At 41.4% G+C, this 27,111-nt stretch overlaps 1 protein-coding gene across 1 annotated transcript; it reads right to left on the reverse strand.

The window, feature by feature from the left end:
• POLR1B (RNA polymerase I subunit B) lies at positions 1-27,111 on the reverse strand. The gene is made up of 15 exons (XM_043917870.1): positions 26,848-27,111; positions 24,974-25,141; positions 23,995-24,141; positions 22,031-22,163; positions 21,057-21,193; positions 19,682-19,905; positions 18,810-18,981; positions 17,216-17,387; positions 15,830-16,111; positions 13,019-13,152; positions 10,356-10,526; positions 9,650-9,806; positions 4,268-4,464; positions 3,398-3,651; positions 1-2,487 (listed from the first exon to the last, which is right to left on the reverse strand). Exons 1-15 carry the CDS (start codon positions 27,022-27,024, stop codon positions 1,605-1,607), a joined length of 3,408 nt encoding a protein of 1,135 aa, XP_043773805.1. The 5' UTR covers positions 27,025-27,111; the 3' UTR covers positions 1-1,604.

Below are 27,111 nucleotides of genomic sequence, written 5' to 3' on the forward strand. Positions count from 1 at the left end.
GATATAGTCATTTCCATTTTAGCCACATTTTATTCCAGATTCATAGTACGTGTTATATAGATGTTTCCTTTCAGTAGACAGTTTCTTTTTTTCTTTTTGGCTGCACTTTTTGTGAGACCTTAGTTCCCTGACCAGGGATCGAACCCAGGCTTCTTGCAGTGAAAGCACAGGGTCCTAACACATGAACCATTAGGGAATTCCTGACACCTTTTTTGTTTTCTACCAACATGCCACTTAGACATATTTTCTGTCACTCACTTTTGTGTATAAATCCTTCCTTTTAGTAGATACACTCATTTAGATTGACAAGCCATTCATGGAGATATAAAAGATATATTCAAGTATGTATATAGAAATTTCTCTTATATTGAAATATTTTCTTCTATATTCTATTTTCCTATTATAACTATAGATACATAGCATATAGCTGAGTTGGGTGTGTATAGCTGTTCCTACTCTACAGTAGTTTATTCCAAAAGATACTAATCATTCTTGCATTCAGCTATTTCCTCAGTAAATTGTTTTATACAAACTATCCATTCATAGATGTTAATATATTTTGTATCATTCCATGTTGAATATAGCTCTTTTAGATGTATTTTTGTTATAGTCACGTAAGTATAAAATTCAATTTTGAGTTATATCTTTTTATGTGTTTTAGCAACCATTCACTCATAGATATGTTATATACAGATTCAATATTATCACTCCTTCAGTAAATACAGGCTTCCCTGATGACTCAGTTGGTAAAGAATCCCCTGCAATGCTGGAAACCTGGGTTCAATCCCTGGGTTGGGAAGATTCCCTGGAGAAGGGAAAGGTTACCCACTCCTGTATTCTGGCCTGGAGAATTCCGCAAAGAGTCGGACATGACTGAGCAACTTTCACTTTCAATAAAGACATTGTTTTTTTGTTATACAAAGACCCAGTTTCTGGAGACACACATCAATCTTTTGAATAACTTTTTATGGAGAGATATATTAATTTGTGTTCTATCCATAGTCCAGAGCATAGATGTCAGGTTCTGTGTTCTTACCATAAAAACACCAAAAACAACCCAAAGGGGCACAAGGAAACTTGTGGAGGTGATGTTTATTACCATGACTGTTGTGATCATTCACAGGTGTGTGCTTATGTTCAAACCCACTTAATTACATACATTAAACGTGCACTTTTTGTGTAAACATATACTTCAATAAAGCTGTTAAAAATTTCTACCTTCTATTTTTTAATGTAAGAAAATATAAAATTACATAGATGCTTGCACTGTGTTTATATTGAACTGCTCTGCTCTACATGGACAGATAGATGTTTGACAGACACTGCCTGCTGAAAGCAGGATGCAGAGAACCTGGGGTTAAACACTTTCCCCTGAATATCCTTTTATTTGTCAGCATATGATTTTTAAAGAATAAACATACTGAAAGTCACCTTCAGTAGTTATACTAGAGCAACTGAGAAAGTCTGCCTTCTGAGTGGCCAGGTCTTGATTGAGAGCTCTGACAACCATGAAAAACTCCAGAGTAATAACTATTAATAGCCTCACCAGAACGACATCTTGTTTTAATCTGATAGCAGTCTTGACCCAAAAGACCTGCGTCAGGTTAAACGATGTCCAGCTTCACTTTGATGTTCATAGCTGCCAGTTCAGCTACAAAATACCGAAAGACGTAAGGCACGGAGACGGTGTCGATGGTGTCACTGCGGTTACACAGGGCACAGTTGTACTTCCTGTTGCGCAGGGCGGACCACGATGGGGGCGGCTTCTCCAACAGCGGGGAGAGCAGACTGCCACACTTCACACATACGTGGGCCACTGACCGATCCGAGCAGTTGAAGAGGCGGTCATGGAGGAGAAAAGATGTACCATGAGCTAAAAGGGCGTCCCGCTCCATCTCCCCAAAACGGATTCCACCCTGGACGTTTCTGCCCCCTATAGGCTGGTTAGTGACTTTGTCTCGGGCTCCTGTGGTCCTCACTTGGAATTTGTCAGAGACCATGTGGCGTAAACGCTGGTAATATACCACGCCTATGAAGATGTCTGCTTCTAGCTCCAGCCCACTAATGCCGCTGTACAACCTCTCAGTGCCATAGTAGTTGTAGCCAGCGGCCTTCAGCATCTCGCCAAAGTATTCCAGGGCTGAGTTCTCCTCTGAGAAGGTGAAGGGGGTCGCGTCGTGGCAGAGCCCGTGCAGAGCTGCGGACTTGCCAGCCATGCTCTCGATCAGCATGCCTATGGTCATGCGGGATGGAAAACCATGGGGGTTGAACAGAATGTCAGGGACCATCCCACTCTCGGTGAATGGCATGTCCTCCACTGGCCACAGCCTACTCAAGATGCCCTTCTGCCCATGACGACTGGCGAACTTATCCCCAATTGTTGGGTTCCGGGGGACTCGCATCGTGATGCACACACACTTGAACTTGCCATTTCCGGTATCATTGCTGCATACTTTGATGTTATCCACAACACAGTTTTCTTTACTCCTAGGAAAAAGTAAACCAGACAGAATGTCAAAATATTTGTTAAAAATGAACAGAGGGTGCCTTAGGATGTGACTGTATTTGGACATCGGGGCTTTAAAAAGGTAATAGAAGTTAATAATGAGACCATTAGGCTGGTCCCTCCCGAATGCAATCTAATAACTGGTGTCACCATAAGAAGAGGAAATTTGGATACAAGGAGAGAGAAGAGAGGTACACGTGCACAGGAAAAAATACCATGTGCGGACAAGGAGAAGGCGGCCACTTGCAAGCTAAGAGGCCTTGGGAAACCAAACCTGCCTTGACCTTGATCTGGGACTCTTGACCCTCCAACTGTGAGAAAATAAATTTCTGTTGTTTAATAAATAAATGTCCAGAGATACTTTTACTGATATATTAATATTTAGTGCTTCATATGGATATTTGCAAAAATTATTCTTACCTCTATTCTTCACTACAAATAGAGCTGGTATCCCTAAAAATACTTATGGACAGGGCTATTGATTATTTCACTACAGAACTGTGATTGTCTGAAAGAACGGTACCAAGAAAGGCAGCTAAGACCTAAAAAGTCCAGTTTTAGTAACAGGGATAATGAATTCAACTTTTTAGCTAAGACACATTATTAACAACATGTCTGAGAGAGATGATCAAGTTTGAATAATAACAGTTGTAAAATAAATCACAGATAACTCATCAGATGTAACAGACTGACAAGAAAAGTAGGAAAACAAAGGCAGTACAACAGACCAGAGAACTTCATCTCATATAAGAAATGTCCATTCAGTTAATAACTAAGCTACCCCTTTTATTTACTCCAGAAATTCTCCTGTTGAAAAACAACATTCACTGAGTTCCAGAGATTTCACTGAGAAATAGTCCATAAGAAATAGCCCCGGGTATGCAAACTTACTTATAGTACATCACAAAGCCTTCCCCGGTGTTGAGGTTCAGGTAGCTGTAATATGGATCTCCATACTTCAGCTGTGCTCCAATAAAGGGCAATCCATCATCGTCCAACTTCTGCAGAACCCGTGGGTCTCCAGGTCTGACTCCAAAGACCAGACTATCATCTCCTTGTTTAATTTTTTCAGACAGATCTATGAATTCAGACTTGTAGACACTCCCATGGGCAAAGCCTCGTTCCCAAGAGGCCTTATTCACAATCTGTGAAGTCAGAGGATCATTAATTCAATAGACTGAGGCCAAGTAAGGGTTTTCAAAATAAAGCTGGTTAGCATTATAACTGGTTTAGGATAACTGGCATTTTATTTTATTTTTTTTTTTGGCATTTGATTTTAAAACTCCACATCTCCCAAATCACCTATTAAAATCCAGACACATATAGATGGCTTAGAACCCAATCATGCATAAATATAAAAAGTAGATATTTCTAAGACTACTTTACATTCATTTGACATCTACTTGTACTGTACACTCAAATATGCAGGCTATATGCATATGAAATATCTAGTGATATCCCTCAAAGCTTGTCACTTTTTTGCAGGGTGGGAGGCCTTGCTGAGCATCATATGGGATCTTAGGTCCCCAACCAGGGACGGAACCTGTGCCCTCACCACTGGGAGGATGGAGTCTTAACCAATGAACCGCCAGGGAAGTCCCCTTGTCACTTTTAACTTAGACCAGGCATTAATTAATAGAACATTCATACACCAAATACTAGGTGCTCAGGCACATAAGAAATACTCCTTCAGTGATCTGATAGTAAACAGAGAAGTTAAAAATGAGAAAGGGTGGAAGTACATCTCTTGGCAGCACTTACCATGGCATCTTCCATATCGTAGCCAGTGTAAGAGATAACAGCAACAATGGCATTTGTTCCAATTGGATAGTTATCCATGTCATAATAATCATACATGTACGGTCTTACTAAAGGGCTCTGTGGAGTCTGAAGACGATACAGTTTATTATCTGATCGATCTTGAAAAGTAAGAAGTGGAAAGCCCATGGTCTGCTTACCTACAAAGGGAAAAAAAAATTAACATTTTGTTTTTTTCCCCCTTGATGTTAAAGATAACATATAAAATTGGAAACCAGACATTCATCATAAGGGTATGAATAAATGAGTAAGTCATGCTGGTTATGTTTACTACAGACTAATACCTGGTATGAAAGTGAAGTAGACAAATGTGTCATGAACATGACCCAACCATGAAAACAATGCTGAGTGAGAAAAAGTAGGGAATGACATTTACTAGGATATATTTGTGTACATTTGCCATACAATCTGAACAGTTTTAGAACTAGTTTATGGAAATGTGTAATGTAAAAAAAGCATAAAAAGAGAATTTAAAGGATACATACAAAACTATAGGATATTACTACTACTGGTGGGAGAGGGGTGATAGTAACTATTATATAGATTACTTTCTTGCACAGACATCCACCTACCCACACACACATACAGAGCAAAATGTCAGTATTCGTTAACTAGGTAGTCAGGTACGGGATAGATAAGTTTCTTTTTTGTAGTTCCTTACAGTACAGAGAATCAATTCAAAACAAAATGATTTTAAAAACTAAAATAGATAAATATATAATAGGGGAACTTTTAAAAAACAGAAAAGGAGATTTGCAGCTTCCAGTAAGAGAGGGCTACTCCTACAATATCACTCTCAACATGTATAAGTAAAAGATCCAGAAGAAAAACGAAAGCCAATTACATACATACACATACTAGCTGAAAGCACTGGAATGTAATGTCGCTCAGTCGAGTCCGACTCTTTGCAACCCCGTGGACTGGAGCCTACCAGGCTCCTCCGTCCATGGGATTCTCCAAGGCAAGAATATTGGAGTGGGTTGCCATTTCCTTCTCCAGGGGAATCTTCCCGACCCAGGGATCGAACCCTGGTCTCCCGCATTGCAGGCAGACGCTTTAACCTCTGAGCCACCAGGGAAGCCCTGGAATGTAACCACAGGTAGTTACAAACTAGAGAGGGATTAACACTTGGACAAAAGGAACTGCGATGAGTGAACTTCCAGTTTTCTCAGTTTTGAATGTTTTGTTTTTTATGTTTTGTCTGATGGCCCAGTCAGAACAGCAATCCAAATCTTTGGTGGACTCCAGAACTATGCAGGGTGGGACAGACATAAGCAGTCCAGCTAAGGCTAGGCTAAAGAGCACATTTCAACCACTGGAAGCTTGCTTCCAGAAATCTAAAAACCAGCCCTCTCCAGAAGAACAGAATAGAATCCACTTTTTTTGTTTTCCTTTGACTACACGGCTTGCAGGGTCTTAGTTCTTCACCTAGGGATTGAACCTGGGCCCCAGAAGTGAAGGCACTGGGTCCTAACCATTGGACCACCACGGAATTCCAGTCTTTATCACGTATTTTCCATCTACAATACTAGCCAGTATTACTAGCCATGCAGAGAAACAGGAAAACATGACCGAGACTCAAGAAAGATGCAATCAGTGGAGACTGATCCTGAGACGATCCAAATGTTGGAATTGGCAGGTAATGACTTTAAAATACCTGTTACACCTGTGCTCAAAATGTAATGGAAAATACTTCCACAATGAATGGAGATCAGAATCTCAGGTAAAATAGGAACTACAAACATGAAACAAATGAAAGCTCTAGGCTAAAAAATTTAAGTATCTCAAATAAAAATTCAGTAATGACAGAAAAGTCAGTGAATATGACAAATCAATAAAATGACCCAATCTGAAGGCGAAAGAAAGAAAAAAAGATGGAAGAAGAGAACAGAAATTCAACGGCTTATGGGATAATATTAACAACTTATTGACTGGAGACGTTATTAGTATGTCTTTTGTTACCCAAATGTTATTTACCAGAGACATTTCAATATTAACTTACATAACAAATCATCGGCCACACGCCTTAGTTTCTGCAAAAGTCCTCCGGTCAACAATGTGTTAAAAGGCTTAACATATATGATGCATAACAGACATCTCAGGACATGAGACAGAAACAGTATTTCTAGAAATAATGACAGAATATCTTACAGATTTGACTTAATTTTTTAAAACAGGTTTAGGAAGATCAGCAAACTCCAAGCAAGATAAATACAAACAGCAACATATTTAGGCATATCACAGCAATCAGCTTACATACCAAAAATAATGGGAAAATCTTAAGGACAGAAGAAAAATAAATAACACTATAATCCAGCAAACAATAATACACATAACCACTGACTTCTAATTAGAAATGACAAAGATCAAACAGAGCATAACAACATCTTTTAAGTGCTGGGGGTGGGAGGAACCCCAAAGATCTATCAAATCAGAATTATATATCCAGTCTCTGCAAGTGAAGATGAAATAAAGACATCCTCAGAAATGAAAACTAAGAGAATCTGCAGCCAGCAGCCTGCAGCTATAAAAAATGTTAAAGAGAAGTTGTTCAGGCTGAAAATTTCAGGCTGAAATGACACTCCATGGAAACTTGAATCACCAGGCACAAATGAAAGCATTAGAGATGATAATGACGGGTGACCACATGGTTTGTACTCTTAACAAATCTAATCACAGGACCTCAGGCAAAACCAAACTGATGGACATTCTACAAAATAAATTCATCTTTTTCTTAAAAATAAGGTAAGACAGACAGTTAAGGCTAAAGATCTAACTTAAAGAACTAAAGAGACAAGAGAACTGAATACAACATGGTGCTACCCAGGGAAAAATTTCCACAAACTTTATTATGCTATAAAATAATATAATAATATTATTGTTAAATTTCCCAATTTTAGTAATTGTCCTTGGTTATGTAAGTAACCATGGTAATCCAAGTCTATGCCCCAACCAGTAATGCTGAAGAAGCTGAAGTTGAACAGTTCTATGAAGACCTACAAGACCTGCTAGAACTAACACCCAAAAAAGATGTCCTTTTCATTATAGGAGACTGGAATGCAAAAGTAGGAAGTCAAGAAACACCTGGCGTAACTGGCAAATTTGGCCTTGGAGTACAGAATGAAGCAGGGCAAAGGTTAACAGAGTTCTGCCAAGAGAATGCACTGGTCATAGCAAACACCCTCTTCCAACAACACAGAAGACGCTGCACATGGACATCACCAGATGGTCAACACCAAAATCAGACTGATTATACTCTTTGCAGTCAAAAATGGAGAAGCTCTATACAGTCAGCAAAAACAAGACCGGGAGTGGACTGTGGCTCAGATCATGAACTCCTTATTGCCAAATTCAGACTTAAATTGAAGAAAGTGGGGAAAACCACTAGACCATTCAGGCATGACCTAAATCAAATCCCTTATGACTATACAGTAGAAGTGTATAGATTTAAGGGACTAGATCTGGTAGAGTGTATAGATGAACTATGGATGGAGGTTCGTGACATTGTACAGGAGACAGGGAGTAAGACCATCCCCAAGAAAAAGAAATGCAAAACAGCAAAATGGCTGTCTGAGGAGGCCTTACAAATAGCTGTGAAAACAAGAGAAGCCAAAAGCAAAGGAGAAAAGCAAAGATATACCCATTTGAATGCAGAGTTCCAAAGAATAGCAAGGAGAGATAAGAAAGCCTTCCTCAGTGATCAATGCAAAGAAATAGAGGAAAACAACAGAATGGGAAAGACTGGAGATCTCTTCAAGAAAATTAGAGATACCAAGGGAACATTTCATGCAAAGATGGGCTCAATAAAGGCCAGAAATGGTATGGACGTAACAGAAGCAGAAGATATTAAGAAGAGGTGGCAAGAATACACAGAAGAACTGTACAAAAAAGATATTCATGACCCAGATAATCACGAAGATGTGATCACTCACACTCACCTAGAGCCGGACATCCTGGAATGTGAAGTCAAGTGGGCCTTAGGAAGCATCACTACAAACAAAGCTAATGGAGGCGATGGAATTCCAGTTGAGTTATTTCAAATTCTAAAAGATGATGCTGTGAAAGCGCTACATTGAATATGTCAGCAAATTTGGAAAACTCAGCAGTGGCCATAGGACTGGAAATGGTCAGTTTTCATTCCAATCCCAAAGGAAGGTAATGCCAAAGAATGCTCAAACTACCACACAATTGCACTCATCTCACATGCTAGTAAAGTAATGCTCAAAATTCTCCAAGCCAGGCTTCAGCAATATGTGAACCGTGAAATTCCAGATGTTCAAGCTGGTTTTAGAAAAGGCCGAGGAACCAGAGATTAAATTGCCAACATCCTTTGGATCATGGAAAAAGCAAGAAAGTTCCAGAAAAACATCTATTTCTGCTTTATTGACTATGCCAAAGCCTTTGACTGTGTGGATCACAACAAACTGTGGAAAATTCTGAAAGAGATGGGAATACCACACCACCTGATCTGCCTCTTGAGAAACCTTTATACAGGTCAGGAAGCAACAGTTAGAACTGGACATGGAACAATAGACTGGTTGCAAATAGGAAAAGGAGTATGTCAAGGCTGTATATTGTCACCCTGCTTATTTAACTTATATGCAGAGAACATCATAAGAAACGCTGGGCTGGAGGAAGCACAAGCTGGAATCAAGATTGCTGGGAGAAATGTCAATAACCTCAGATATGCAGATGACACCATCCTTATGGAAGAAAGTGAAGAAGAACTAAAAAGCCTCTTGATGAAAGTGAAAGAAGAGAGTGAAAAAGTTGGCTTAAAGCTCAACACTCAGAAAACTAAGATCATGGCATCCAGTCCCATCACTTCATGGTAGATAGATGGGGAAACAGTGGAAACAGTGGCTGATTTTATTTTGGGGGGCTCCAAAATCACTGCAGATGGTGATTGCAGCCATGAAATTAAAAGACGCTTACTCCTTGGAAGGATAGTTGGATGGCATCACCGACACAATGGACATGGGTTTGGGTGGACTCTGGGAGTTGGTGATGGACAGGGAGGCCTGGTGTGCTGGTTCATGTGGTCGCAGAGTCGGACACGACTGAGCGACTGAACCAAACTATGTAAGCAGACCACCCTGTTGTTAGGAAATACATAGCAGGATGTTCAGGGGGTAAAGGAGCAGCTCACTTTCCAATAGGAAGCAGTGCAAATGAGGCAAAATCTAGGTAAAGGGTCTATGGAAGTTCTTTGTACTATTCTTATAACTTTTAGCTTTTCTCTGAGTTTGAAGTTATCTTTATCTCAGTGTTAAAAACTGCAGTCCATTTTCTTTTGTGACCACCACCACTCTGTGCCCGTCTTACCCATCTGACACTGGTACATGTTTCTCGGACTCTGGTTGTGATCTGAGAAAGGGATGAAGTTGGCGATCACACTCAGCAGGCTGTGAGGGAAGAGCTCCTGGTGCGTGGTGACTCTGGCCAGAACCTCATCCTCGAAGATGGCAACATTCATGAAGAGCTGGAAAGAGGAAGGACCAGGAAGTTCAAGGCACAAGGTAACTGTGACTGCTAACACGTATTAACTCTTACTATTGATCAGAGTTTAAGAAAACCTTCCCACCCACCCAGTATCATGAACACTGAAGGGATGCACAGTAAGAAATAACATGTCTTAAACATTTCATTCTAAATCTACCCTGGTCCAGCTATGAAGGGGGAGAGGAAGGAGGAAAAATTTTTTATAAGTAGCACAAAGTCTAGAGTTTTGCAACTACAGAGATGTAAGCAAAGATTGTGAGTGATTTTAGTGGAATGTTCCAGTCTCACCACCCAAGGCAGAGCCGGGTGCAAAGAAACTTGGGGAGCTGAGTGGGATGGGAAAGGCAGCTAAGGTGACCACCAACCGTCCCAGGTTTGATGAGCATGAAAACTGCTTCATGTTGATCACAGAGGAAGCAGAAAATAAATTGTGACTTTCTTTCAAATGCCTGTCATGATAACTGTAACATTTTAACAGTTATTGAGTCTCTGAAAGTTGCATATTATATAATCACAGGGGTCTATGTACCTGTTCCATAGTTCCAATCAGTTCTTCTTTGCCTAGTTCCAAGTTCTGCACTGGCCGCACCAGTCGACAAGGAGTGGTAAAAAGATACAATCCTGGGTATAGACTTGGTTTTCCTGTCATGGGGATCAGGGCCACCTCCATCCAGGGAGGGATTCTTTTTTCTCTCAACACCTGTTTTCAGTAAAAAGAGAGTTCAATGAAGAGTAAGTGACGTCTATCCCCCTGCCACCTAGGAGGTGGGTACAGTGAAGGAGATCTAACATGAAAAGCAGTATCTTGAAAGTTTTGCAGGTAACACACCTAGTACCCTGCCAGCCTCAGCCCCCCACAGATGGCTATTCTCCCCACAGTGAAAGCTGGCAAAAGCCCTACTTTCTTGGGGACTCAATCTCACTATCAGGGAAACTAGTAACAACTGAGACTGAGCAAAAGGTAAACCAAGAATGTGTGGGTAAACATAGTAAGTGAAATTCTATTGGCTGATGTCTAAAATATAAGATCACCTGTGTTATTTTAAAATGTATTCAGTGAAAAAGCCCTTCCACTTGGCAATTAAAAAACAAACAAAAAAATCTTCTATGAACACTTGGGTGAAAGGAGAAATACTAAAATCACAGAAATGTGAAAAAAAATAATGAAATCTGTACAGTAGAACTTATGGCAATAAGTATAACATATTTAAATATATATAATACTTAAATATATAATATATAAGTAGAACTTATATATTTACAGTTAAATATATTATTAACAAAATGAAAGAATAAAAATAAATGAATTAATTCTTAGCCCAAAAGGTAAAACAACAAAGTACAAGAAATCAAAGATAAAATCTGAAATTACAGAAGCAGAGTACAGAAAAAGGTTCAAAGTAATAAAACATTTTTAGTTCTTTTGATGTAATTGAGAAGGGGATGGGTATTCTTTTTCCTTGCGGGGAAAGCAAGGGTATGAATATACTGAGTAAAAAAAGGCAAAGGGGGGAAAAGCATGGAAACAAAATTTTAAAACCATAAGCCTGCTTTGCGTATCTCTGAAACCAAGATGAAATGGATAAAATGCAGGTTACCAGAACAGACCTCAGCAGAGTAGAAAGCTTCAAGACCAACTTCTGTATTAGACATAAAGGTATCAAGGAGCTGCCCCAAAGAGCACACTAGAGCCAGATGGCCTCACAGGTGAATTCTAGAAGATCTGAGACCAGAGGACTCACTGCTGCACAAACTGCTCCAGAGCACTGAACACCAAGGAAAACTTTCTAATGCTTTTTATCAAGCAGAAATTTGTGAATGTCGATTTTTTAAAAAACCTTAAATAAAATTGAGAAAGTATCCATATTTATTAGGTATTAAAATAATAACCAAGTGGGATTTATTCCAGGAATGGAAGGTTATTCATCTTTATTATTAAAGAATGATCTCTGTCAGGGAATGAATGTAATACTTTTAGTATGTCTAAGGAGAAAATCTCACAATTTTTTTCTCCATAGGCGAGGTATACACACAAAAGAATCGTGCGTGGGGACTAAAGAACACAGTCTCAAAGTAACCACAGGTAACAGCAGCAGCCAGGAGCCCAGCTTGCATTAAGTGCTTCCTGAAATGACATCCTGAGTCTCATCATAAGAAAGCTATATACATCAAGAGACAGCATACACAATTTGGCCCATACTCTTTAAAAACAAAAAAGTGAGACATTAAAGGCTGAGGAACTGTCTTAGATTAAGGGAGATTGAAGAAACATGCCAACCACATGTAACATGGGATTCTGGACTGGGTCCCAGACAAAAAAAATCTGAGTATCAGCGGCAGACTTCACCAACCTGAGATTTTTTTAAGTGCATTGTAGTTAATAAAGAGAAAATCCTTGTTCTTAGAAAATATACATTGAAATCTTCATGGAAAAGTGGACATGTCTGTACACTGCCTTCAAATGGTTTGGAAATAAAATGTACCTAGTATTTATAGAGCATACAAATGATAAAGCACGTGGGGGAAAACATAGCAACTGGTGTATCTGGGTAATGGGCATGTGTGAGCTCTCTATGCTGCTCAAACATGCTTTCAGTGTAAAATTATCAAAGTAAAACAATGAAAAAACTGAAAAACAAATAAAAAACCCAACTAAACAGGACAGAGCATAAACTACAAATTCATCCTACTGCCAAACTCATGGCCATTATCTAAGCAACAAAGATTCTTTCCCAGAGAGAATTCTAAAGATTAGTTATTCAAAGAATGTTATTCTATTTGACTTTTATAAAAAAGTATTTCAAGAAACAGAAGGCAACCAGTTATGACTTCTACCTTGATTAGCTTCAGTATTACTTGAAATATAAGTCCATGTTTTGAGATCCCCTATTTGCCACTAGTAATTACAAAGAGAAAAAAAGTTAAAAATGTGTTAGAATAGTAGACTAGGGCCTCAATGAAACAAACCAAAAAAAAAAAAAAATGCATGTAGCTCAAATACCTGTCACTGACCCTAAGCGATGAGGTCAGTGAACGCAAGATGCCAGAAGGACCATATGGGCAATTCCAGAATTAGCTTCTGACCTCCAACCCCTTGACACTCAATAATATCCTAGGGCTACCTCAACAACTAGAAAAGACATGAAAACCTAAGATGGAGCGACAAAACACTTCATAGAGACTCAAGATCACCTTAAAATGTCGGAGAGAATCGGCAATGCCAGGGGCAATCTCCTTATCGGCCCAGCCAATCATGACACCATCCAGCAGGACGGGATAGCACTCACTGTACGGCCGATGTGGAGTTCCGTCAACTGGAGTGACCCCTGGTGAAGTGAACAAATGGAATGATCTCATCAGGATGCTTTCCCAACATTTAAAGTTCCCTTCAGATTCAACAACAGCTTTACCTTTCCAGACATCTAGTCACCTTGTCTCTAGACCAGAATGTTTTTATATTGCTTGAGGAAACATTTAAGTCTTTTACCAAGGACCCCCAGATCTAGGGTCTCTGGCTTTGAGGAGAGTAGCAGGGGGACAGGGGTATAAAGGAGGCTTTTTTCTGTATACCTTTTATATTTTTGTTTCTGAGCCAGGTAAACATATTAACTTTTCCCCCAAAACCTAATTATATTTGCTCATTATTCACACATCACAAATTTGCCAACTTGCTAAAATGTATCTGAAACCCCAGCATCAATACTAGTGGCGCTTCTCACATCATTTGAGGACATCTAGTGAAAATTTCTGAGTCGCCAGAAACATGTTTCTGGCTAAGGTCACATAAGGGGATGCACAGTTTCAGCTCATGCTGCAAACAAGGGTCCTTTCTGCACTGTTCAGTGCCGGGAGCCGTTATGGGAGGTCCTGCCCGTGACGAGGTCATGAAGAAAATGCCGGGCAGGCAAGGCCGTCCGGGACCCCATCCATGACAAGGTCATGAGGAAAAAAACCTGACAGGCAAGGCCATCTAGGATAAGGGACCCTCCAGATTGGCCTCGGCCTCTACCGCACCCTGTATCCTCCCCGCTTTTCTGCTGTTGTTCTTGTTTGCCCTGTTGCAGATTCTTGTGTTGCCTGCCGAGAGCTCTCCTGCTCCTCTTTCACTGAATAAAGAACAACTTAAAACCCTAACTAATAAATCTCCTGGATGCTGGTACACTATGAAGAGGCCAGGGATGAAGGAAATGCTTCAATTCAAACCCTTTTGCTGGCATTCTGGCTTCTTCGATAAATTGGCTTGTTTGTGCTCTCATTGCACAAAATGCTCATGATTGTTCTAAACATCCTAAGCACAGTATGCTAACAAAAGAAACTATTAGGCATAGGTCCCTCCGCGGGGTGAGAAAAACCCCACAAATATTATAGCCACATATATGCCTAATAGAAAATAGTTTAGATAGAGATTAGCTGGTGTCTTCTTGCAGGTAATTAACTTTTGGACTAAGAGCCTGTTTTGTGCCATATCTGCTGTTTTTGCAATCCTTTGCATTTCTGTTCTGTGATAATGTAATCCTATCTAGTTCCCATGGAGATGACACCTAATAGAAAGAAAACAGATTAACCACAAAAAGACAGGGTCAGCTACTGAAGTTGCTTAAAGTTGCACCAGGTGCAAGCCATAAATTGTCAATAGGCCTGAAAGCCAAAAGATATGATACATAGAGATTAACCATTAAAAAGGCCCTAATAGGCACAGAGCCCTTTGGGGGGTGAGGAAGCCCTATTAGAAAATACAAAAAATATTGTTTTAAAAGTGGTTATTAGATCAACGTTTGATTGATGTTAATGTGCTGAGGTTGTGCAGTGGAAACTATTGTTAATATAGTTAAAGATATAGTAAAATAAGAGTTTATCCCTAGTGTAAAAACAATAAGATAACTGTTAATTTTAACCAAGAGTGCTAAACAGGGGCTGCCTCACCAGAGCCGCAGTCTTTGTGTGTTAAACTTTTTAGATAAATTTAGCTAAGAATTTCTGCAAAAAGACTGACTTTTATGTTAACAGGATTGTATTTCTATTATGTTGCAACTTGCTATACCATGAAACTGCCAATTTTCTGTTTTCTGCTAACCTCAAGGCCAGAAGATAATGTACAAAAAAATCTATGGGAAAAGACTCTCATAAACAAAAAATATACAGAGCACACCTGGTTTCATGAAGGACAAGCTGATATAATGTTAAACTAAGTCTGTATGCTTATCTGCCCCTTAGAAATGTACCAACTTAGGGTATAAAGGCAATGGTGAAAAATAAAGCAACTGCCAGACTCTGCTGCATTCCTGGTCTGGTCTCTTTCTCTTCTCTCTCTCTCTCTCCCTAGCAGACTTGGCCCTATCAAGGCCGGTCCTACGTGTCTCTCTCTCGCCGACACCATTCATCCTGAGGGTTCCCCTGGATCCTGCTGGGGCTGGACCCCGGCAGTTCAGTGCTGTATTTTTTGCATCTTTGTGCTTTTGCTGTTTAAAATGGCCTTCAAGCACAGTGCCAAAGTGCTGGCCCCTAAGCACAGGGCTCTGCTGAGCCTTATGAAAAAACTGCATGTTAGATGAGCTTATAGTTACAGTGTAGCTAGCTGAAAGCTCAGTATTAATGAATCGACAATATATATTAAATAAGGCATCTTTAAACAGAAACATGCATAAAGCAAGGCTATGACCCATCTGAAAATGCTGTCATGAGAGGTATGCAGGAACCTAATCTCTTCTTCCCCAGGACCAATGACTCACTGTCTGCTAATTCAGTGCCAGTGGTGACTTAGAGAAGTACTCAAATAACAAGAATCTACTCTAGTTAAGTAAAGAACACTCATCCATGAGCCGTCAACACCCTCTGAAGACAGCAGGTGCTTTACAGAATGGCACAGGTTATCCACAGTATGACACCATCACCCTTATAAGAATTCTCTGCTCAAACCCCAGAGAAGCACAACTTAATAGCTCTGCACCTGTAAAACCCACACAAGCAAACAAGACAGGCTGCTGACTGCCGCGCACCACCTACCCAAGCTGCAGAGTAGAGCCGGAATGGATGCTGTGTACACAGACTGTGTGACAACCTCACAGATGGCAGTTAGGTGGTTCATCAGACCACAGGGCTCCCCGTCAGGGGTGTGCACGGGACAAAGGAAGCCCCAGGACTCTGGCAGCAGCCTGCGCACGGTGGTGGTCCGCATTTTAGCAAAATCGGACCCTCTGTGCACACAGCGGAAATGGGAGAGATAGCGAATGAAGTTCAGCTTGTCAGCCACGACGCAAAGTCCAGAATCTTGTAGGAAGCCAAGACCTTAATAAAACAGACATCATTGAAAAATGGAATAAACTGAAAAAAAAAGCCTATTTTTATTGGAGGCTCTGAAAAGATAATAAAACCTCAGAACACATTCGAGATCATGCATGCTCAGTCGCTAAGTTGTGTCTAACTCTTTGGGACCCCGTGGACAGTAGCCTGCCAAGCTCCTCTGTCCATGGGATTTCTCAGGTAAGAATACTGGAGTGGGTTGCCATTTCCTTCTCAGGGGATCTTCCCGACTCAGGCATCAGCAGGCATGTTCTTAATCACTGAGCCATCTGGGAAGCCCACACTAGAGATCACAGAGTGGGTTATCACAAAGTTTACTCAGCTGTGGTGAGGGGAAGAGTTTACAAAAGAAAAAAATACAGTAAAAATCCCCAGATTTCACAAACTGTATTAGTCTTGACTGTTTCCCCATCTTCTCCATATGATCTCTACAGAAAAACATAAATGAGTAACAAAACAGCAATTAAACGGGATTCATCTGAGAGAGAGTTGTATAACACACAAGCACTTGTTAGCCCTTAAGGAATTTGCATCAGTATCATTTCCTTCAAAAAAAAAAAAAGATTTCTGGCCCTTCAATAACCACTTTGTAAAGTTTTCCAGTTGTTCTGATACGACTGGTTTAGGGATGGGTGTGTCTAAAAACCCTCCCAGACCACCACCTAGTTAACCTTTCCTCAGAGATCTAAGCTGTCTCCGGTTTTCTAGAAGGAGGCACGAGAAATGCATTTGATCATTAAAATCAGATTTAAGCTATACAGACAACCTGTCTAAAGCCCTTCAGCCCAACATACACCTGTCAAAATTCACAACCTGAAATCAGTCCTTAATGAGTGAGCAGCTCACTTTTAAAAAGAACCTCTCTCGGGACTTCCCTGGCAGTCCAGGGTTAAGACTCCGAGCTTCCACTGCAGAAGGCACAGGTTTGACCCCTGGTCAGGGAACTAAGAATCCAGGTGTCATGTGGTGTGGGCAAAAAACCAAAACAAATCAAAACAAAAAAACATCTCTCATGGCAATATACAAACTGACATTAAGCAAATAATTTGAAAATTGTTAACAAAATGAAGCCCATATATTTAATTTCACCTGTTTTAGAACGTAGATTCCCAGTAGCAAGAAGGTATTCAAATGGTTTTGTAAGGTCTAGTCCCAGACTAAAAATCTTCATCAAATTTTCACTGTTTAAGGACACATTGGTCTTCTGAGATTTCTTGTCTATAGCTATTTTAATAGACACTAACCAAGCTTCCAATTTTTCCTGAAATAAGAAAAACAGTTTAATTTTTAGGTGTTTCAATTAACCACAAATTTCATATTTACTCAGTCCATGAAATTTTCCAGGCAAGAATACTGGAGTGGGTTGCCACCTCCTTCTCCAGGGGATCTTCCCGACCCAGAGATTGAACCTATGTCTCGTGCACCTCCTGTATTGGCAGGCGCATTCTTTACCACTGCATCACCTGGGGAGCCCTAATTATTGATAATGGGAGATTTTTACTTCAGTCCTCTCCATCTTTCCTGTCATTATGTTATCTCTTAGATTAAATTCTTTTTAGGGATAATATTAAAAATATAAAATGCTATCCAATCAACTTTCTTATAAAATTATTATAACATTCTCTCCCTAGACACACACAGACACTCAGAGTTTTCATTATTTACAGTAATCACGTCCTACAATGTCTCTGTGAACAATGCAAAGAACTCTTGCTCCCAGAGGAAATGCAGGGTCAGATGTCAGTTGAGTTTTCATTTACTGACAATATCTTTGTCAACTGATCAACACATGACCTTGTTTTCTGTGTTTGTGAACAGACATCTTAGTTTACACTGTTGATTCTTTACCACTGAGCTCAGAGCAAACAGCATCGTAACTCATGCCTGCACAAAGTGTGTCCAACACAAGTGTTTTCTCTGTTAGGCAGGCATAACGCAGCCTTCTTGAGCTTAGGACCATGGAAAGGGACTTCAGCACTGAGCATGGGGGCCATTTTAAACAGCAAAATCACCAAAAAAAAAAAAGCAGAAAAATGTGAAAAACATGGCACCGAGACACTTGTTTACTGCTCATCAGCACTGAGCTGGGCCTCGTGCCTCAGAAGACTAACCCTTCAGCACTCTGTGCATGTCTGCAAATGACACGAGTGTGCCGCTAGTACTGATATTGCTGGGTCATAAATAAATGTTAGTGAGTAGTTTAATTTAATAGTACAGAATCTGCAAATAATGGGGACTGACTATAAGTGAGTATATTGGCCATTTACACTTCATCATTAATGTTATGACCAAGATTTGACAGTTTTTATTTAGCATCTATAAAGATACTAAAGAAAGTCCTGAACCTGCCATAAGCTAAGACCTCTGATTAAGTCCCTTATTGCTGCTGCTGCTGCTAAGTCACTTCAGTCGTGTCCGACTCTGTGCGACTCCATGGACTGCAGCCTACCAGGCTCCTCTGTCCATGGAATTTTCCAGCCAAGAGTACTGGAGTGGGGTGCCATTGCCTTCTCCACCCTTACTGCTAAACAAACAAAAAATAGAAGAAAAAAAAAACCCACAACCCTACCAAAAAAATGTTCAAACTAGGAATTATAAGCATGTAAGAAACAATACTGCTGAATATGGCCACACCATCCCACAAGAGGTAACGATGCTCCAGGGTGAAACAGCTTGCACTTACCTTCAGAAACATGAGGAAGAGCTGCCCAGGAGTTAGAACCTCCTGGTTCACTAAACTGTCAGGATTCTCCTCCATGCACTCTCCTTTGGCTAAAGCAAAGAGCTTCCGGGTCATGAGACAAAGCACATAGAACTTCTCAGTGTTGGATTTCAGGTGGATACAGATACATTGGCTGCCGAAAGAGAAAGCTTAAAACAATCCAGCTACTGATACTATTCAATGTCCTACTAACCAAGGTCCCCAATCCACATTTACCCTAAACGTCTTTAGTCATTTTCCAAAAACTGCTTTTCACTTTTGCTGGCAACATTAGCAAAAGAACAGAACAGACTCACAAAATCTAGAACTGTAGGGACAGGCCATAAGTGGCTATTTAAATTTAAATAAATTAAAATTAAATTAAAATTTTAAAAAAAGACTCAGTTTCTCACTTGAAATGGCCCTGAATATGACTTGTGGCTACAGATTGCTCAGTGGAGGACTACAGCAGGGCTCCTTTAACAATTACACAGTGTATACAGAAGACAAAGTCCTAGCCTTGGGGAAATAAATGGACACAATGCCTGCAGCTTTCAGATAATGCAGAAAGAAAAATGATGTATATGCAGAAAAAGTAAGAAAGGTGTTAATAAACTGGTGAGCTGGAAGTCTGAAGTTATTTCAACATAAAACCTTAAAAGTACAATATAAAACAGGAAGCTAGCAGGAAGAGAAAGGTGAGGATGGCTGCAGGAACAAAGTTAGCCCCTATCTCGCTACACCAGAATCCCACCCCTAGGGCTATTCTGATTTCCAGATGACTCACCAGCCCCAAGTATATCCATACCGGTAACCACAGACACCCTCCAACCCCAAGAAACAGTTTCACGTACTTGAACAGAAACTCTGCAGCTTGTTCATTCGGGTACCAGTCAGGAAGGCTGAGTTTAACTCTGAAGCGCTCCCCCAGATAGTTAAGGACCTGTTTTTGTGTGGAACATCCCTCTTCCATTACGATCCTTAACATCTGAGAAACCGAGTTCCTAAAGAAAGAGTCATCCTCCTTTCCTTTGATGAGCTCCTGAAAAATCTGATAATCGGAAAAGCTGACGAGTGCCTAGAGAAGAAAGAAAGAAAAAAAGATTCTTTTTTTAAAAAATGTAATTAACTTATTTTAATTGGAGGTTAATTACTTTACAATACTGTGGTGGTTTTTGCCATACATTGACATGAATCAGTCATGGGTGTACATGTATTCCCCCATCCCGAACCCCCCTCCTACTTCCCTCCCCATCCCATCCCTCTGGGTTGTCCCAGTGCACCGGCTTTGAGTGCCCTGTTTCATGCATCAAACTTGGACTGGTCATCTATTTCATATATGGTAATATACATACTTCAATGCTATTCTCTCCAATCATCCCACCCTCGTCATCTCCCACAGAATCTGAAAGTCTGTTCTTTATATCTGTGTTTCTTTTGTTGTCTCGCATATAGGGTCATCATTACCATCTTTTAAAATTCCATATATATGCAAAAAACAGTTGTCTTATCAAAATTGTTAGCCATCTTTATCATTTAGTAATAGTTCTCTCCTATTTCTTTTTAAAACCCAAGAAAAATCAGCCCTCTACTATTGCTGAATCTAAGCTAGCTCTTCAAAATAAGGGTCACACTTGTATGGGAGACACCAAGATGTCCCAATCACCCTTCCCTCTTGGTACCCACAACCTTGGTCTCCTCTGCCTTGAACAGGGCTGGTCTGTGTAACCAAGGGAGTATAGCAGAGAAGCTGAAGTGTGACTCTCAAGGCTGGGTCGTGACGGGCACTGCAGCTCCAGCCTCACTCTCCTGGTGAACTCTCTGGGGAAGACAGGTGCCTCAAGAAGCCCGTGGAAAGGCCTGTGAAGAGGACCTGAGACCTCCTGCCAAGAGCCTGCACTGACTTGCCAGCCATGCTTGATCGACCTCAGAAGGGGATTCACCAACCCCGGGCAATCCTTCTACACAAACAGCAGCCCCTACTGACATCTCATGGCAACCTGCTGAGATCCTGGCCAGAACTGCCCAAGTCAGGAGCTACTTCCAAATTTCTGACTACAGAAACAGAGAGAGAAATATTTAGTCATGTTTCAACCACTGCATTTTGAGGTACCTCGTTATGGAGCAGTGGATATTAGCACAGCATGAACACTGATGAGGATGACCTATCCATTTTGCACTTCCAACGAGTCGCTTCCTAATAAAAGAAGTATACTCAGTAAGTCACACCTTAAGTGCAAATCCCAAAGGAAGAAAAAACAGTTCTTTCCGGTAAATAAAGTTGAGCATGACTGTGCCATTCTCCAAATAGTGAAGGTTCATGTTGACAGCGGAATGCTCCTCTCTCACGCAGTGCATTGAAACTCCTGTTGACACAAACAGAGCAAATGATCAGAAACTCCCAACACTCCCATTAAGCATAGTATCCACAGCTATCATTAGAGGCTGATTTTTAGCTCAACTGTAAGAATAAACTGTTTAACTATAGGACTCCAGACTGCAAAATGCTATCTTGAGAAGCCAGGCCCTGTCATGGAGAGTGATCAAGCAGAGGTCAGGTTGCTATCAGTCAGGGACCAAGGCAAATGCCATGGCCCCTGAACTGGAAGAATTCAGAGGTCCAGACCCACCTCTGGCCAAGTCAGCCAGCCTTCAGTATCATAAGCAATAACATGAAAACCCATGTTCAGGGGCTTCCCTGATGGTGGTGAAGAATCTACCTGCCAATGCAGGAGACATGGGTTTGATCCCTGAGATCTGGAAAGATCCCACATGCCAGAGAGTAACTAAGCCTGTGAGCCACAGCTATTGAGCCCACATGCAGTAACTACTGAAGCCCATGGCACCCTAAGAGCCTGTGCAAAGTCACACAGAACCCCATGCACTGCAACTAGAGTATCCCCCACTCGCTGCAACTAGAGAAAAGCCTGTGCAGCAACGAAGACCCAGCACAATAAAGAATAAATAAATAAAATTATTTCTTAAAAAAAAAAAAATGTTTATTCAGTTTGAAAAAAAAAATTGAACACTGTAGAAAGTAGGTGTCCCACTATGAATTTATAGCACAGAATTGCTTAACAGAAAAACAAACCAAAAATTATATATATGAGAGAAAAATATCAGACTCTACGTGGAAACATCTACTTTTAATAAAATACCTTAAATATTTCTGAAAGAACATTCCAAAAATCCCTGCAACTTACCATACTGAGTGTAGCCAGGCCCTCTGCTTTTCCACTTTGGTCTTACCATTGCAATGGGGAAATTTCTGCGAGGCATAATCAACATTCGGATGACTTTTTCAATGCCATTGATGATAAAATAGCCTCCCATTTCCTGCCAAAGAGATGAATTAAAAATTCTTAAACAAAGACATATAACTACCTGCAAATATGATACTGACCAAGGGCACGTATCACCCTCATTCCTAACCAGATGTGCACAAGAAGTGCCCTTGCTCAAGAAGAACTGTGGGTCCCTGGGAAACTGGTGACTTAATTAAATCTTCTCAGGTACATTAAAAAGGCTCTAGAAGACTTGGGAGATAAGTACGGAAGGAAATCATGGTACTTCCTCCGACCAGACAGGTTGGACATAACCTGCCACATTCTTATCCCTAAAATGATTAAACTCTTCAATGACATTAAAAACCAAAAACAATTTACTCCAAAGTCTAAAGTTGAAAACAGTAATGGTTTTGCTTCCACACAAGTATGGTTTCTCAAATAAGTTTAAAAACTTTTGACTGTATGAAAGCTCTGGAAATCAGAAATTTCAGATAAGCTAAATAGGAAAATATTTTTAATAAGTTCCAGTTAATAACACATTTCTATAACATCACATAGGAGCTACTGTGAACTCGGCATGGGCTTCCCTGGTGGCTCATTGGTAAAGAATCCACCTGCCAATGCAGGAGACACAAGACGTAAGAGACGTGGGTTTGATCCCTGGGTTGGGAATATTCCCTGGAGGAGGAAATGGCAAGCTGCTCCAGTATTCTTGCCTGGGAAATCCCACGGACAGAGAAGCCTGGTGGGCTACAGTTCATGGGGTTGCAAGAGTCAGACACGACTGAGTCCACATGTGCGTACATGCACACACACACACACACACGCAGCAGGTATATCATGCTGGGTGCTCTATGTCAGCACACGTGGGAGAACTACATGCCATTTTCAAAAGAGAAAACTGAACCTTAGGGAGATTAAACTGCCCAAAGGTGCACAAGGGGAAAGTGGAATAGCTGGCTGTCAAACCCAGATCTGCCACCAAAGGCCTCTTCCCACCACATAATACAGCCTCCCTGTTGTAGGCAGAGTCTGCACATCTTGATTACTTCAACCCAAGCCACCTAACAGAGCTGAAGGAAATGCTGAAGGGAGGGTTTATGAGGCATTTAATACATCCACAGACTTCGACTATAGGTAAAGCAGACATATTAGACAAGTCTTGTGGGTTAAAATGTTGAGAGAGCTGTAAAAATTCAAATACATCTCTAAATATGTATCATTCAGAAAATTAGGGAAAAACCTACCAATTACCCCTCACAAATAGTAATATTCTCTAACTGGAGAGTTCTTTTTTTTTTTTCAAATCACAAATAATGCTTTTAAGAATTTAGCTTCTTATAGGCTTCCCAGGTGGTGCTAGGGGTAAAGAATTTAGCTTCTTATAGTACTCACAAAACAGAAACTGACAAATCCATCTTGTTGTCATTTAAACATTAAGACATGTCCAACTCTGTGACGCCATGGACTGTAGCTGGCCAGGCTCCCCTGGCCATGGGGTTTCCCAGGCAAGAATACTGGAGTGGGTTGTCATTTGCTCCTCCTCTTTTTCCTTTTTTTGTTGATGCCACAAAGCATGTGGGACTTAGCTCTCCCACCAGGGATTGAATCCACACCCTTGAAGTGGAAGCATGAAGTCTTAACCACTGGACTATCAGGGAAGCCCCTAGAGTGTTCTTTTTCATACACTGTCTCATCTGAGACTTGTTATGAAGCCTACATAAAGCACAGACAAGACATCAAGGCCCTTGTTACCTATCTAGAAATTAAAGCAGAGAAAGAAAACTGAACTCCCTGACAAGCTTTCTGTTCTCGCATTCCCAGTTCTGGCCCTTTCTACGGTCACCAGGTCTTTCAGGGCAAGGCTCCTCTGTAGGTACCTCTGCTTCCTCATGGTGCTCGATGAGGGCTTTTGGAGGAAGGTTGTATAAGTTGCAAAGCTTGGATTTCACCATGATGGGAACATAGCCCAGAAACTGCTTAATGACTCCTTTTGAGATTCCATTCACTGACCAGCTGATATCGGCCTAAATGAAAATGAGAGAGAGAGAGAAAAGTTTAAAAAAAAAAAAGGGACTATCTAGATTTGTAGGAAATGAGTATTCTAGGGGAGGGAGACAGAGGGATGGACTGGGACTTTGGGGTTGGTAGAGGCAAACTATTACATTTAGAATGGATAAACAACAAGGTCCTACTCCATACCACAGGGAACTATATTCAATATCCTGTGATAAACCACAATAGAATACTGAAAAAAAAAAATGTATAGAAAAAAGAATAGATGAGTTATTTTAAAAGATTAAGCAGAGGACCATAAAATAAATGATTTTATGCTTTAGGTTTATTTTTTTTTTCCATTTATTTTTATTAGTTGGAAGCTAATTACTTTACAATATTGTAGTGGTTTTTGCCATATATTGACATGAATCAGCCATGGATTTACATGTGTTCCCCATCCTGAATCCCTCTCCCACCTCCCTCCCCATCCCATCCCTCTAGGTCATCCCGGTGCACCAGCCCTGAGCACTTGTCTCATGCATCCAACCTGGACTGGCGATCTGTTTCACACTTGATAACATACATGTTTCGATGCTGTTCTCTCAGATCATCCCACCCTCGCCTTCTTCCATAGAGTCCAAAAGTCTGTTCTATACATCTGTGTCTCTTTTTCTGTCTTGCATATAGGGTTACCGTTACCATCTTTCTAAATTCCATATATATGCTATGCTTTAGGTTTAAAAGATGGGCTCTCTCGGATGACAGCACTGAGAAAGCCAAATTCTGGTATAAACCATATTAGGCACTGGGCTTATTCAAAAAAATGCAGTGTGTGAGCCGCACGCTGTCACTCATACTCACTGTCAGCTTTCCCCGGTAGGTGCTCCTCCGGCCTCGGCACTCTGCTGGATAAACGTTGAGCTCTTTGCAGATGCTCCCTTTGGGAACGGCTGGAGGACTGATGACGGCATCCACGATGGTGAGAGAGATCCGCTCATCTTTGAAAGCAAATTCAAAGGGAGGGACGGCCTGAAATACAGTTGAGACAGTCAATTGCTTGCACTTTCAAGGCACTTTCTCTCGAAGACTCTTTCAAATCTCAAGTGTTCTACAAGCACTGATGGCTATCTTAATGCTAATGCGACACATCTAAAAAGAGCCAACACTACATCTGGTCTACTCATATCCTCACTAAATACCTTAAACAGCATTAAGCAGATCTTTTGGTCTACTGACTGTTGGATTCTATAATAGGTTCTAGGGATACAGCTGTTTATGAGACAAAGCTGTTCTCTGAACCAAGTACCTGACTTCAGTAGTGTGTATATGTTAATCCCAAACTCCTAATTTATCTCTGCTCCACATTTTTACTTTGTACCCTCTGTGTGCATATGTTGTTGTTCAGTTGCTAAGCAGTGTCCCACTCTTTGCAATCCCATGGATTGTAGTCCCATCAAGCTCTTCCTCAAGAATACTGGAGTGGGTTGCCATTCCTTCCTCCAGGGGATCTTCCTGACCCAGGGATTGAACCTGGGTCTCCTGCATTGCAGGCAGATTCTTTACCATCTGAGCTACCACAGAACCCATTTTAGCACAAACGTTCCTTGATCATCTTAACACTGGACTCTTTTTCATTGTTTTAATAAATCCCAGGGTCAATTAACTTATAAGCAGATTTACAGTTTTTCTCATACACGTGATACAATGAGTCCAGGCATGATAGAAATTATTTCCCATCAAACAAAAATATCTCATCTTTTGCAAACGGTTGAAGCAGTATTAATCTTCGAAGAAGCCTCAATGGCTCTCCCATTATTTGTAGAAGAGAGTTCAAGCATCAGAGACTGGCGCAGCTTTCAAGATTCTCTCCACCCCTCCCGCAGAACAAGCCCTACCCAACAAAAGCATAGAGTAGAGACCCCTGAGCTGTGCTCCTGTACTTCCTCTGGAAGGAACACTCTCCTCTTGGATTCATGAGGTCCTGCCCTGGGTTAGCTGCACCTCCCTTCTCTGTGCCCCCGAAGTACCCTACATAGCCCCTTGGCAAGAGCATTGCTCCAGAGTACTGGCACTCACTGCCTTCACAGCTCCACCTGCTGCTGCTGCTAAGTCGCTTCAGTCGTGTCCGACTCAGTGCGACCCCATAGATTGCAGCCCACCAGGCTTCTCAGTCCCTGGGATTCTCCAGGCAAGAATACCGGAGTGGGTTGCCATTTCCTTCTCCATCACATCTCCACCACCTCCACCCAAAACACGATCGCAAGCAAGAACTGTCTCTTACACTGGTCTGCCTCTCCCTCACTGTCAGAGCCCAGTGACCGGAGACACTGGGATGCTTACTAAATGAGACCCTACTCCATTATTTTCACCTAAAGCCTGCTACCATCATCCTCTAGACCAATCACTTTAGTTTGGAGTAAATGTTACCTAATGATGTTATCAATCTCTTAAGGAGGACCAAAGGTTTCCCACCGAATATCGCTTTAATGCCTCACTGGCACCTTCCTCGACATAGCCCGGCGCTGGGCCTGTGCCCCACTTCCCCGTCTCCTGGATCTCCCCCTCCCTCTTCCAGGCCCCCAGCCTCACTCACCTCTCCCTCTTCCTTCTCCAGAGCCTCACACACCCCGCATCCCATCCGCCGCCAGGCCCCTTTGCTCCACCCGCCTGTAGCAGGGGCTAGCGGCGCGGGAGAACCCAGAATTGAGGAGCGCCTGGGAGGACGCCGGGCTCACCTGCACCGCGTGGCTGAGCCCCTCGCGCACAGCGTAGTTGAAAGACTCGACATGCGCCCGCGTCAGCTCCTGCAACGCTGGCTTTTGCTGCTCCCGCGGGATCCCGTAAGAGGGGTCGGTCAAGTGCTTTAGGCTAGGCCCACTGGGCAGGTTTCGCCACCGGCCGCCGGGATCCATGAATTTGCCTGCACACCGGGCGACAGCGACTGCTCCACACGCACCAGAAAGAATGCCCGGCGCCCAGCACCCACGACCTGCTGGGAA

The sequence above is a fragment of the Cervus elaphus genome, chromosome 11, assembly GCF_910594005.1.
Source record: "Cervus elaphus chromosome 11, mCerEla1.1, whole genome shotgun sequence".
Taxonomy (NCBI): Eukaryota; Metazoa; Chordata; class Mammalia; order Artiodactyla; family Cervidae; genus Cervus; species Cervus elaphus.

What these genes read in the sequence shown, in the direction of transcription:
- POLR1B (XM_043917870.1), bottom strand. Translation starts at nt 27,024, where the DNA reads ATGGATCCCGGCGGCCGGTGGCGAAACCTGCCCAGTGGGCCTAGCCTA. An exon ending in GGCTCTACTCTGCAGCTTGG is followed by an intron (nt 13,153 to 15,829) that starts GTAGGTGGTGCG and finishes TCACTTCACCAG; the next exon opens with GGGTCACTCCAGTTGACGGA. An exon ending in CATGTACCAGTGTCAGATGG is followed by an intron (nt 4,465 to 9,649) that starts GTAAGACGGGCA and finishes TTCCCTTTGTAG; the next exon opens with GTAAGCAGACCATGGGCTTT.